Raw genomic sequence first — 12870 nt, 5'->3', positions numbered from 1 at the left:
AGGCCCCATTCACACCTGAGCATTTTGCTGCACTTACGTCTATGCGCAACAATGTTCTCCAAGTAAAAATCCATTTATGTAAATTGCACCTGTTCATATTAGTGCGCTTTATCGCTTGCAGTGTGTTGCCTGTTGTGGGAAGAAGCATAGGAGCTTCTTTTTTGAGCAGATTTGCATGTATTTAGCCTCATAGAATTCAGTGGCTCTGCCGGAATACATGCGTTATAATTGTTTATGCATGTTTTCAAGCTTTTCTCTGCCTATCAATTCCCCTTCCACATGAAGCTTACAAACACATGAAAAATGTTTTACAAATGCCTGTATATGCAAGACAAAAACACTGGCAATTTACTTGAAATGCACTTTGCTCAGGTGTGAATGCAGTCTAATAGCACACAAGCAGGGGAAAAATGTACGCGTTTTAATCCTTTTCTACTGTTTCGAAAACAAAAGAAAGTTCTGGCCTTTTTATATACTTTGGAATATATTTTCTGACCTCTGTATACAGTAGATGCAAATCTTGGTCATTCTACTTCATCATATGACTTCTCTTTAGAAGGAAGCTTTCAGCTCACAAAGAGTTACACGTGAAGCTGATTTGGTTTCATTTCCTGGTGCTAGGTTCACTAGGGCAGTGCAGTGTGTACAGGAGACAGCTCCTCGCCTACAATCAGCACAATACACCTGCACATTTTATGGCTTCTCCATAGGGTGTGAGTGGATACCTGGGAGTGATTCAGAAGAAGAAAATTCAGAGCAGTGCTGCCAACTTGCAAGAGGTGCTATGGACAAGGGGGTGCCACCATCAGCAGCCTCTGCCTTAAGTCATCCTACCCTCCTTGAGCTTTGTGGTCTGTGTGGTGCTGGCTGTCCTGTACCTGTGTGTTTAGTATCCTGTGGGCATCGCTTCTGCCTTGGCTGCCTTGAGGGCTTCTGGCAGCAGCTTCCTGATTGTGAAAAGCCTTGCCCAACCTGTACCTTGCCCAGGGAGAGCCAAGAAAGTGTGAGGCAGCACCCATTGCAATGCAACCTGTGCCCAGTCCATCAGCCTTGTATTGCCCGGTGGAGCTGCCTGACCTGCGGAGAGTCCTATTGCCCTGAGCACTTCCAACCACACATGCTGGAAGAGGAGAATGGTGGGGTGTCACTAGCCGGGCACCATGTTTGTGATGCGGCAGGAGAGGAGGCCAGGAATATGAGGAGCGGTACTCGGCGGTGCCCAGAGCACAGGGATAGGCTAGTGGAGATGTACTGTGGCATTTGCAGAGTGTGCATCTGTACCCTGTGCCCCCTGCTTGGCACTCATAAAGGCCACCCAGTGACCCTCATACCGCAGGAAGCCATGCAGAAGAAGGTAAGGTAATCTCTCCCTGCTTAATGTATACTTGAACAATTACTGTAAAGCAACCCATTCAGTTAAAATAGAAATACAATGTAAAACATTTGTGTGTGTATGTATATATATATATATATATATATATATATATATATATATATATATATACATACATATACACAGACACACTCCTAAACCTTGTGGACAGCCTTCCCAGAAGAGATGAAGCTGTTATAGCTGCAAAGGGTGGGCCAACTCAATATTGAACCCTACAGACTAAGACTGGGTTGCCATTAAAGCTCATGTGCATGTAAAAGCAGGCGTCCCAATACTTTTGGCAATATACACCATCACTTGGTGATGTAAGGCTTGGGTGCAGCTTCTCGGCCATGGAAACCCATTCAATGAAGCTCTCTAAGCACTTTTGTTGTGCTAATCTGAAGGCCACACGAAGTTTGGAGGTCTTTAGCTATTGACTCTGCAGACAGCGACTTCTGCGCACTGTGCGCTTCAACATGCGCTGACCCCACTCTATCATTTTACATGGCCTACCACTTCGTGGCTGAGTTGCTGTTGTTCCCAGTTGCTTCCATTTTGTTATAATACCACTAACAGTTGACCGTGGGATATTTAGTAGCTAGGAAATTTCACAGATGGACTTATTGCAAAGGTGGGAACCTATCAGGATACCACGCTTGAATTTACTGAGCTCCTGAAAGTGGCCCATTCTTTCACAAATGTTTGCCTAGGTGCTTGATTTTATACACCTGTGGCCATGGAGGTGATTGGAACACCTGAATCCAATGATTTGGAGAGGTGTCCCAATACATTTGGCAATATAGTGTATATATGCTCATTATAAATACCTTTTATCTTTTGTAGACGTGACTTAGGTAGGGGGTGGAGACTGCAAGGGGGGTGGGGGGGTGTCAGCAGGAGGCAGAGAAATAATATTCCCATTAAAGAGCTGTGCGGGGGGGGGGGGGGGGTTGTCAGCACAAGTCTGCTCATTTGATTACAGACAAGCTGTGCTCCCAAGTAGAATGCAAGGAAGAAAACTGACCATCCTGGGATATGTGTGTCTCCATGTCCTGGCATGGTCACTTTGAAATAGGAAAGCAGGGGCACTGGCAGGAGCACCAGGTATTTCAAACAAAGGAAGCAATAAAAGAGAACAGTGCCCTTTTTTTTTTTAAAAAAGTACATGGTACAGCAATTTTTTCAGGAAGGAATTTTTTTTCCCTGCAGGAGCAAATTGGATCATGCTTTGCTGGGTTTTTTGCCTTCCTCTGGATCAACTGTGGGTATAGGATTATAACTTTTTTTTTTTTAATGGTTGAACTGGATGGACTTTTGTCTTTTTTTTTTCAGCCAGACTAATTATGTAACATATCAGGAACATGAAATTCTGGGGTAACATGCTCTTTAATCTACAGGGAATGCTTTTCTCTTAGTGACACAAATATTCCACCATCAGCTTCCAAAACCATAGGTGCTTAAATGACAATATTGTAACATCTCCAGGAGCACTGCTATTGCATCAGCTTGTCTTGATCCACCACAGAGCACTATAAAACTAAGAGTTACGAGGGGCGTTCAGGTCAAACTGTAACTTTCAATTTTACAGGTATAAAAGGGGATGCTAGCATGGTGGTACTACACACAAGGGCAAGTGTGTCCTATTGCTGATAAGTGGTGCACATGTTGCAGCCAGTCCAGAGACTGCTATTCAAGATGGCAGACAACAGTGTTAGTGCATACATAGAACAGCGTGTAGTATAAAGCTTCTTGTGAACGAAGGTGTAAAACCTGCAGTTATCTACAGAAGACTTTAAGCATAGTTCTGTGATGAGATGCTCAACCGCAGAAAGACCTTGGAATGGCATCAGTCCATCAGTGATGGTCCCAGCTGTAGTGGTTCCCAGCCGACAGCAGTCATTCCTATGAACATTCAGCACCTGGAATGCCTAATCCTGGAAAATCGATGCATAACCTGCCATGAAATTGTACAAGAGACAAAAATTTCTGTGGGAATGGTGAACATAATCATTCACGAACATTTGCATTTTTGAAATGTTAGTGCACGCTGGGTACCAAGACAGCTTTCCATTTTTGACCGGCACAGAAGAGTTGAAGTCTGTACTGCATTGAAGGAGCATTTTGACAGGGAAGGCCAGGATTTTCAAGAATCAAAATGATCATCAAAGCAGTGGAGTCATGCAGACTCACCACCACCAAAAAAATTTTGAACAATTGCTTCTGCAGGTAAAGTGATGGCAAGTGTTTTCTGGGACAAATGTGGCATTATATATGTGGATTTTCTACCCCCCGTGGAGCAGACTGTCCTAGGATGGTTCAGGCGTACTGACAAATCTTTCTATGCCGAAGCTTTCCAGACATTAGTTAAATGCTGGGATAAGTGTATAAATGTAGCAGGGAAGTATGTAAAAAAATAAGTGCTGTTTCCACTCCTTGAAATTTCTTCTTTTATTTATATAAAATAAAAAGTCCTGGTTTGACTTGAATGTCCCTCATACAATTTTATACAAATACTTTCTTGAACATATATAAATACATGTTCTTCAAGGGCTCATTCACACCAGCAGCACGTTATACTGTGTTGTGTACTCTGAAGGGGTAGTGCAATGTGTTGTTCCATTGCATTGCACTTCTTTTTTTTAAACTTTGTTGAAATGTCACCAAATTAAATGTCATACATGTCCATGCACTGCAGAGTGTTGTAGTGCACTGTAATGTGCCATAACAGTCTGCACGAGGTAAAATATGCTCCGTGTACTGATTTTTTTTTAGCACACCCCAGTTGGTGTGAACTGAGCTAATAGGACAAATGCAAATTGCCTTGTCGGTGCTTTGGGATTGCAATGGGCAAAGAAGCAATCCAGGGGCATTCCTACCAATTGTGTAGGATGGAGTCTAAGCTGCCACATCTGCTCCAACATAGGCTGAAGATTCCAAGAACCTGTACCACCTCAGCAGTAGTTTGTACGCATGAGCTAAGGTCTGAACCCGGGGCAAATGGTCACATGATTGCAGGTCACCAGCCCAATCAGCTGTGGCCATGGAACTCTCTGTCCCATAGTAATGATTGGAAAGGTAGGTTGTGAGGCCAAGGTGGTTCAAGTCTGTTCTGTTTCAGAACTTCTTTTTTATCATAAAGTGCTTTACTTTAGGCATTATATGGTTATATTCATCTTGTGGGAAGGACATGATCAAACCTGGAGAGAAGTCAGGGGCTTTAGATATTGGGGTCAGAGAGCTGAGAATTAAACTGTAGCTACTCTATATTTATCTCAAGGTTGATCCAAATTAGTAAAATGCCTATAATTAGTTTAAAGTGTTGGTCAATTTGTGCTCTGTATATTTTGGGAATCCATAAGATCAGATCATATTTAATTCCAAAAATGTCTTCTTCTAAAAGAACCTATTCCTTTGAAGCTGGGTAACAATGCCAATCGACAACCCTAGTTAGTAGCCCTTTTACAATGGCACAGTTCACAGTATACACTTACCTCCACTATATTAGGTACACCTGTTCATATGCTCGGTAACACAATTTGCTTATCAGCCAATCACATGACAGTAACTCCATGCAGTTAGGCATCTAGACGTGGTGAAGATGACTTGCTGAAGTTCAAACTAAGCATCAGAATGTGGAAGAAAAGGGATTTAAGTGACTTTGAACATGACATGGTTGTTGGTGACTGGTCTGAGTATTTCAAAAACTGCTGATCTACTGGGATTTTCAAATACAACTATCTCTAGGGTTTACAGAGGATGGTCCGAAAAATAAAAATAAAACCCAGTGAGCTGCAGTTGCAAGGATGAAAATGCCTTGATGATGTCAGAGGACAGAGGAGAATGGGCAAACTGGTTACTGTGACATTCAGATGGCAGGGTCAAAATTTGGCATTAACAATATGAAAGCAGGAATCCATCCTACCTTGTATCAACAGTTCAGGTAAAGGGGCTTGTAAGTGTGTTGGGCTTGATGTTCGATTTGTTCGCTCGTCCCTGCCTTTCCTGACCTGCCAAGCTGCATGCTCGCATAAGGGTCTGGTATGGATTTGGGGGGGGCACTTTTTAAATTTTTTTTTAATTTGGGCGTGGGGGTTCCCGTCAAAATCCATACCAGATCTGAAGGGCTCGGTATGGATGGGGGGGACCCCACGCTGGGTTTTTTTTGCTAAATTTTTTATTGCCAGCAATTCTTTTTACATTCAGCTGGAGCTGAAACATTAAAGCATGTTTTCACTACTAAAATACCGCATGACTTAAAGCGGAGTTCCGCTCACCCTGTCAAAAAATAAATGTCAGCAGCTACAAAAACTGTAGCTGCTGACTTTTAAAAAACAGCCACTTACCTGTCCCTTGGTCTCACAGTGTGTCCCCGGCAGCCCATTTCACCAGCTGTTCTATATTCCAGGAGGCCGGCATCTTCAGTGTGGGCACCTGGCTGTGACTGCTTGTGGCTTCACAGCTGGGTACCCACTGTGTATGCAAGAGTAGCGCTGCGCTTCATGAATGGTCCTGTGGTCTTCTGGGACCTGTCACAAAGACTACAGGGAGGGAGGGAGGTACCCACTCCCTCCCCCCCACCAACCAAAGGTGCCAATCCTTAACCTTAATGTGGAGCGGGAGAGCAGTCCTTAAAGCAGAACTTCCCCTTTTGGGTGGAGCTCCACTTTAATAAAATAACTCATGCGGTATTTTAGTAGTTTGTTTTTTGGAAAAATGCTGTGTGGTATCTTACCATATTTTCGGTTGCAGTAAGATGTCGCTTAGTGAATTGTCCCGTTTCAGAGTTTCTGGTCGAACTTTCATTAGGTTTGAATGTTCGAATGCGAACCGCACTGGGGGGTTTCGGTCCATCACTACTCGTGAGTGTATGTTACACTAACCCTACAATTTTTTGTACACTCACCATTAGGTTTACCATGACTATACTATGGGGACCTACCCAAACTATCCATTAATTTTGCACACAGTCAGGAAGGCTCTTGTACTATATAGTTTTGGTAGATCTAAAGAACATTGTACAGTCATATTGCAACATACTGTTTGGGGTTCCATAGTTAGATAGTCTGGCTGAAAAAGGACAAACGTCACTCCAGTTCAACCACAGAAAAAAAAAATCCAGAGGAAGGCAAAAAAAAAAACCCAGCAAAGCATGATCCAATTTGCTCCTGCTGGGAAACAAAATTCCTTCCTGATTCCCCGAGAGGCAATCGGATATTCCCTGGATCAACATTACCTATAAATGTTAGTATCCAGTTATATTCTGTGTATCTAGGAAAGAATCCAGGCCTTTTTTGAAGCAATCCACTGAGCTGGCCAGAACCAACTCTTGGGGGAGTCCTCTAATCTTTCCTCATAGCTGAGCTCCTCCATGCCTCTTATCAGTTTGGTTGCCCTTCTCTCTACTTTCTCCAGTTACCCAATGTTATTTTTGTGAATTGGTGCCCAAAACTGAACTGCATATTCCAGATGAGGTATTACTAATGACTTGTACAGGAGGAATATGATATCTCTCTCTGGAGTCTATACCTCTTTTATACAAGAGAGGATTTTGCTCGCTTTAGAATCCGCAGCTTGGCATTGCATGCCATTATTAAGCTTGTGATCTACCAGAACCCCCAGATCCTTCTCCACCATTGATTCCCCCAGTTGTACCCCCCTAGTATGTATGATGCATGCATATTCTTAGCCCCCAAGTGCAGAACCTTACATTTATCAACATTAAATCTCATTTGCCACATAGTTGCCCAATTAAACAGTGCATTGAGGTCGGCTTGTAAATTGGAGACATCCGGTAAGGACTTTATTCCACTGCAAAGCTTGGTGTCATCTGCAAAGACTGAAATGGGATTTCTAATCTCAGACCCTATATCGTTTAGTGGTGAGCTCAAGACTGTGAGAGACAGCACTAGGATCTAATTCAACTCTACTCTATGTACTGTATATGTGCTCACAGGAAACATGCTGTGAGATGGAGAGAAGAGAGAGATGAGCTCATCAAGATACTGCTGCTCCTTCCTTGTCCAATCACAAACTGAGGGCAGGGAGAAGTTCTATATTACAATTAATGCTGAAGAGAAAAACAAGGTAGCCAGTGTGTCTCTTTATTCTAGCAAGGCTGAGTTAATCCAAGCACTGGCTGGACAAAATTACAAAACAGTTCTCCTCAATGTATTTCAAATGTATATTTTATGTTTGTCCGCAATAAAGTTTTATTAAACATTAACTTGCAAAGTCCAAGTGATAATAGGATAAGATTGATTTATGATGTGTAGCTGGTATGTGAAAGAAACCATGGACTTTACTTGGCAAAAGGTTAGATGATAAAAATGTGATCATTCTCTTTGAAATAAGGCAAATCCGTACAGTTGCAGGAATCTTACATAAAGCTATTGTATGTTTATGTCATTTGTGCATCAATCTTAGAAGTACAGATTGGTTGAAAAATGCCCTTAGGGCTTTTGAACATAGTCATACAATAGGGAGTGCAGCGTACAGAGTACAATCTGCCTGTTGTGTGGTGCCTGGGAGCCACAGGAGCAGTAGTGAAAGTCTCTTGAAGGACTGTGGTGCAGGGATCACAGGAGTAGTAGTGAAAGTTTCTTGCAGGACTGGGGTGCAGGGATCAAAGGAGCAGTAGGAAAAGTCTTTTGAAAGAATGGGGTGCAGGGATCACAGAAGAAGTAGTGAAAATCGCTTGCAGGACTGGGGTGCAGGAAGCACAGCAGCAGTAGTGAAAGTCTCTTGCAGGACTGGGGTGCAGGGATCACAGGAGCAGTAGTGAAAGTCTCTTGCAGGACTGGGGTGCAGGGATCACAGGAGCAGTAGTGAAAGTCTCTTGCAGGACTGGGGTGCAGGGATCACAGGAGCAGTAGTGAAAGTCTCTTGCAGGACTGGGGTGCTGGGAACACAGGAGCAGTAGTGAAAGTCTCTTGAAGGACTGGGGTGCTGGGAACACAGGAGCAGTAGTGAAAGTCTCTTGCAGGACTGGGGTGCAGGGATCACAGGAGCAGTAGTGAAAGTCTCTTGAAGGACTGGGGTGCAGGGATCACAGGAGCAGTAGTGAAAGTCTCTTGCAGGACTGGGGTGCAGGGATCACAGGAGCAGTAGTGAAAGTCTCTTGCAGGACTGGGGTGCAGGGATCACAGGAGCAGTAGTGAAAGTCTCTTGCAGGACTGGGGTGCTGGGATCACAGGAGCAGTAGTGAAAGTCTCTTGCAGGACTGGGGTGCTGGGATCACAGGAGCAGTAGTGAAAGTCTCTTGCAGGACTGGGGTGCAGGGATCACAGGAACAGTAGTGAAAGTCTCTTGCAGGACTGGGGTGCAGGGATCACAGGAGCAGTAGTGAAAGTCTCTTGCAGGACTGGGGTGCTGGGATCACAGGAGCAGTAGTGAAAGTTTCTTGTAGCACTGGATGCTGGGATCACAAATGGCAGAAGTGTCGAAGTCTCGTAGAGCACATGGATGCTCACTTGGAGTTCATTGGGCAGACTGGTGCTGAAATGCTGCAGGAGGCGAAATAAACACACAAACTGGGAAAAGGAATATAGGAGGCGACAGCAAGTCACCGGAATCCTCAGAACTGTATACAGTTTTTTTTTACAAACCAGACAGTGCACTACAAGTCCCAGCCTTCAACGTTCAGTGAGGGGCTGAAAGGGCCATACAACACAGCATCCTGCAACTTTGAACAGTAGATCCGGGTAGATCAGCAGAGCTCAAAAGATAAAAGAACAGTAGCGTGGGATCACCATTAGCATGTAGATTGCATTTATTTAATAAATACAATAATACACTGACATGTACGACATCAGCATAGGAATAGCCCCTTGGACACCATCAGCCACTAATCTGCAGCAGAAGATGGTAACTCTCATGCCGTCATGTGACATGTCTGACACATTCAGCATCCTGCAGTGCTATGCACTGCCTCGTGGTTATGACTAAGGAAAAGTGTTCCTCTGAAACGCGTTACCGCCCCCCACTCACCACCCACATGTTCCAGTATCACCTAGGGATTACCATGATGCAGTGCATAACATTGCAGGACGCTGAACTCAATGTCAGACAATTCACATGAGAGTTACCATCTTCTGCTGCAGATTACTATCTGATGGTGTCCAAGGGGCTATTCCTATGTAGATGTCAAGCATTGTATATGTAAGTGTGCTATGTTTTTAGTTGAAATAAATGGAATCTACATGCTATTGGGGATCAGGTACTGTTCTTTTATCTTTTCAGAAAGTGAGAAAGTCTTTGAAGACACAGAGGTCCAGCAACCAGTGTACTCAAATGCAGGGCAGCACCTGCACTTCAAGATAGAGGCTGGCTATGGATTGGCTGTGGTGTTAGCACCTTCTGGAACAAGGGCCAGGTAAGTGTTACAGCCGGTATCTCCCCTCTGCCTGCTGTGGCTCCCCCATCTGCCGGGAGGGTTTTAACATCTGCCCCAGGTAATGTTCACTAGTGTGTCGTTGCAGGAGCAACAGTACCCAGTGGGATCCAGTTCACCTGCAGCCAGAATCCCACACGCTCAATAGTGAACACTGGCGCTTCCAGGTCTGAGAGTCGGCAAAGATTGATTGTAATGGAGGCAGCACTGGTATTATAACTGATATAGAATTTAGAGAACATTACCATTGCCATGATGCAGATGGGTTGCAGAATATTTATTTATTTCAGGTACTTATATAGCACCATAAATTTGTGCAGCATTTTCTACATACAGTTGCAAGAAAAAGTATGTGAACCCCTTGGGATTACGTGGAGTTTTGCATGAATTGGGCATAAAATGTGCTCTGAACGTCATCTAAGTCACAAGAATAGAAGAACACAGTCTGCTGAACATAATACTACACAAACAAAGATGTTGCCATGGTTTAATTGCACATAATATGTAAACATTCACAGTGCAGGGAGGAAAAAGTATGTGAACCTTTGGACTTAATAACTGGTTGACCCTCCTTTGGCAGCAATAACCTCAACCAAACGTTTCCTGTAGTTGCAGATCAGACCTGCACAATGATCTGGAGTAATTTTGGACCACTCCTCTTCACAAAACTGTTTCAGTGTAGCAATATACTTGGGATGTCTGGTGTGAATCGCTCTCTTAAGGTCATGCCACAGCATTTCAATCGGGTTGAGGTCAGGACTCTGACTGGGCCACTCCAGAAGGCGTATTTTGTGCTGTTGCAGCCATTGTTTTGTTGAATTACTTGTATGCTTTGGGTCATTGTCCTGTTGCATACCCATAAATGCCACTTATTAGTGCCCATCAGTGCCACCTAACAGTTCCAATCAGTGCTGCCTATCAGTGCCAAATATGAGTGTTGCTTTTCAGTGCCCATCACTGATGCCTGTCAATGCCCACCAGTGATGACTGTCAATGGCCATCAGTGCCGCCTATCAATGCCTCCTCATCACTGCAGCCTATCAGTGCCCATCACTGCAGCCTCATTAGCGCAGTGAAGGAGAAAAATTAGTTATTTACAAAATTGTAAAACAGAAACTAAGACAAAACAGTTTTTTGCAAAATTTTTAGTCTTTTTTAGTTTGTTTAGCAAAAAATAAAAACCCCAGTGGTGATTAAATACCACCAAAAGAAAGCTTATCTGTCTTAAAAAAATGATAAAAAAATTTTGTTTGGGTACAGTGTTGCATGACCGAGCAATTGTCATTCAAATTGTGACATCGCTGGAAGCTGAAGATTGGCTTTGGCAGGAAGGGGGTTAGAGAGTCTAGTAGGCAAGTGCTTAAGCAATCTCTGTTAGCTTTGTACATCCATAGTCTACATGCCTTTTGATGACAATATTTAATACCATTTTGTTTGCTTTGTAAACCTTTTTTTTCACTGAAAAACAAAATTAAAGAATTAAAAAACCAAAACAATTGTTGTCTGTGTGCTCTTGCAGATATCTGTGTTTTTCTAGTGCAGAATAATGCAGGTCTCTGTACATAGTGTTAATGATTGACTATGTATTCTACTCATGTTCGAAATGCAGCTAAATGCACAGAACAGTGACAGTTACATAGTTACATAGTTAGTCTGGCTGCAAAAAGACAAAAGTCCATCCAGTTCAACCATTTAAAAAAAAAAGTTATAACCCTATACCCACAGTTGATCCAGAGGAAGGCAAAAAACCCAGCAAAGCATGATCCAATTTGCTCCTGCAGGGGAAACAATTCCTTCCTGATCCCCCGAGAGGCAATCAGATATTCCCTGGATCAATTTTACCTATAAATGTTAGTATCCAGTTATATTTTGTGTATCTAAGAAAGAATCCAGGCCTTTTTTAAAGCAATCCACTGAGCTGGCCAGAACCAACTCTTGAGGGAGTCTATTCCACATTTTCACAGCTCTCACTGTGAAGAAACCTTTCCGTGTTTGGAGATTAAATTTCTTTTCCTCCAGATGTAAAGAGTGCCCCCTTGTCCTCTGTGATGACCTCAGGGTGAATAACTCTACACCGAGTTCACTATATGAACCACTGATGTATTTATACATGTTGATCATATCCCCCCTTAATCTCATCTTCTCAAGAGAGAATAAATTCAGTTCCTCTAATGTTTCCTCATAGCTGAGCTCCTCCATGCCTTGTGTCAATGAACAATGAAAGGAATGCAGTGAAAAGCTTACTAAGTTATTAGGGGTTCAATGCAGTTTATGGTGGTAAATGGATAGTTCCAGAATGCCTGAAAACCAAGAGCTGAAAACAATACCATCTTTGAAAACAGTGCTCAAACTTGCAGAGCAAATGGTAAGGCTTGGCTGGTTGGTTGAAGAGCTGTCTGTTTGTTGTAAGTGATGTGTAAATGTTTATTCTACAGAGTGGAGATATGAAGTTCATGTGGAATGTTGATAGTGCAGTTATGTTGGTATGGGAAACCTGTCTGCTGGTGGGAAACTAAAGGCATTATAAACTTTCTTAGGTGCACCTTGTGGTGTTTTTCACCTGCATAAGATTTACATTGTTTATAGATTTTCATGGTGTCATTTGTTGTACTGTACGCACATTCTGTAGCAGAGCAAGGAACAGTTCACTCTGGAACACGCATGTTCCCTGTAGTCTGGTTTTGATAGCCCAATAATTAGAATGGGCTGCAAAACACACTAGAACATGGAAAATGTAGTGGAAGCACTACTTTTTGAGAATGCATTGCAGAAAACCTCATGGTATTGTGGTATCATGTGATTTGGTGGCTGCAAACACAGGTGCATTAACAATTCATTGGCACATGCATACATCTTGCAAGGGCAGCACGTTCACCTGCGTTGTGGGAAATGCGCAGGGAATGCCTTTCCTGCACCTCTGGCCCTAAATCTTCACATTCTGGTGTCTGAAGATTCTGTTTGTGGTTGAACATGTGACAAGCCACATTGCACTGCACAGGTTAAAGTGGTAGTAAACTCCAGATTTTTATTTTTACCTACAGGTAAGCTTATAATAAAGCTTAAGGTAAAATGAATATCTCCTAAATGTGCAATGTTTAGGAGATAT

General features: G+C 43.1%; 1 protein-coding gene across 1 annotated transcript in view; it reads left to right on the top strand.

Annotated features, from left to right (window-relative positions):
• Positions 1-650: 650 nt before the first annotated feature.
• TRIM14 (tripartite motif containing 14) overlaps positions 651-12870 on the top strand; it is a 95682-nt gene continuing 83462 nt past the window's right edge. Inside the window, exon 1 of the mRNA XM_089670890.1 lies at positions 651-1354. Within this exon, the coding sequence (XP_089527016.1) occupies positions 785-1354 (570 nt within the window). The 5' untranslated portion in view covers positions 651-784. The remainder of the gene's footprint in view (positions 1355-12870) is intronic.

Source organism: Staurois parvus, unplaced genomic scaffold, assembly GCF_062004578.1.
Source record: "Staurois parvus isolate SC_StPar_1 unplaced genomic scaffold, SC_StPar_1.0 ptg000096l, whole genome shotgun sequence".
Taxonomy (NCBI): domain Eukaryota; kingdom Metazoa; phylum Chordata; class Amphibia; order Anura; family Ranidae; genus Staurois; species Staurois parvus.
This window is presented reverse-complemented; position numbering and strand designations above follow the sequence as displayed.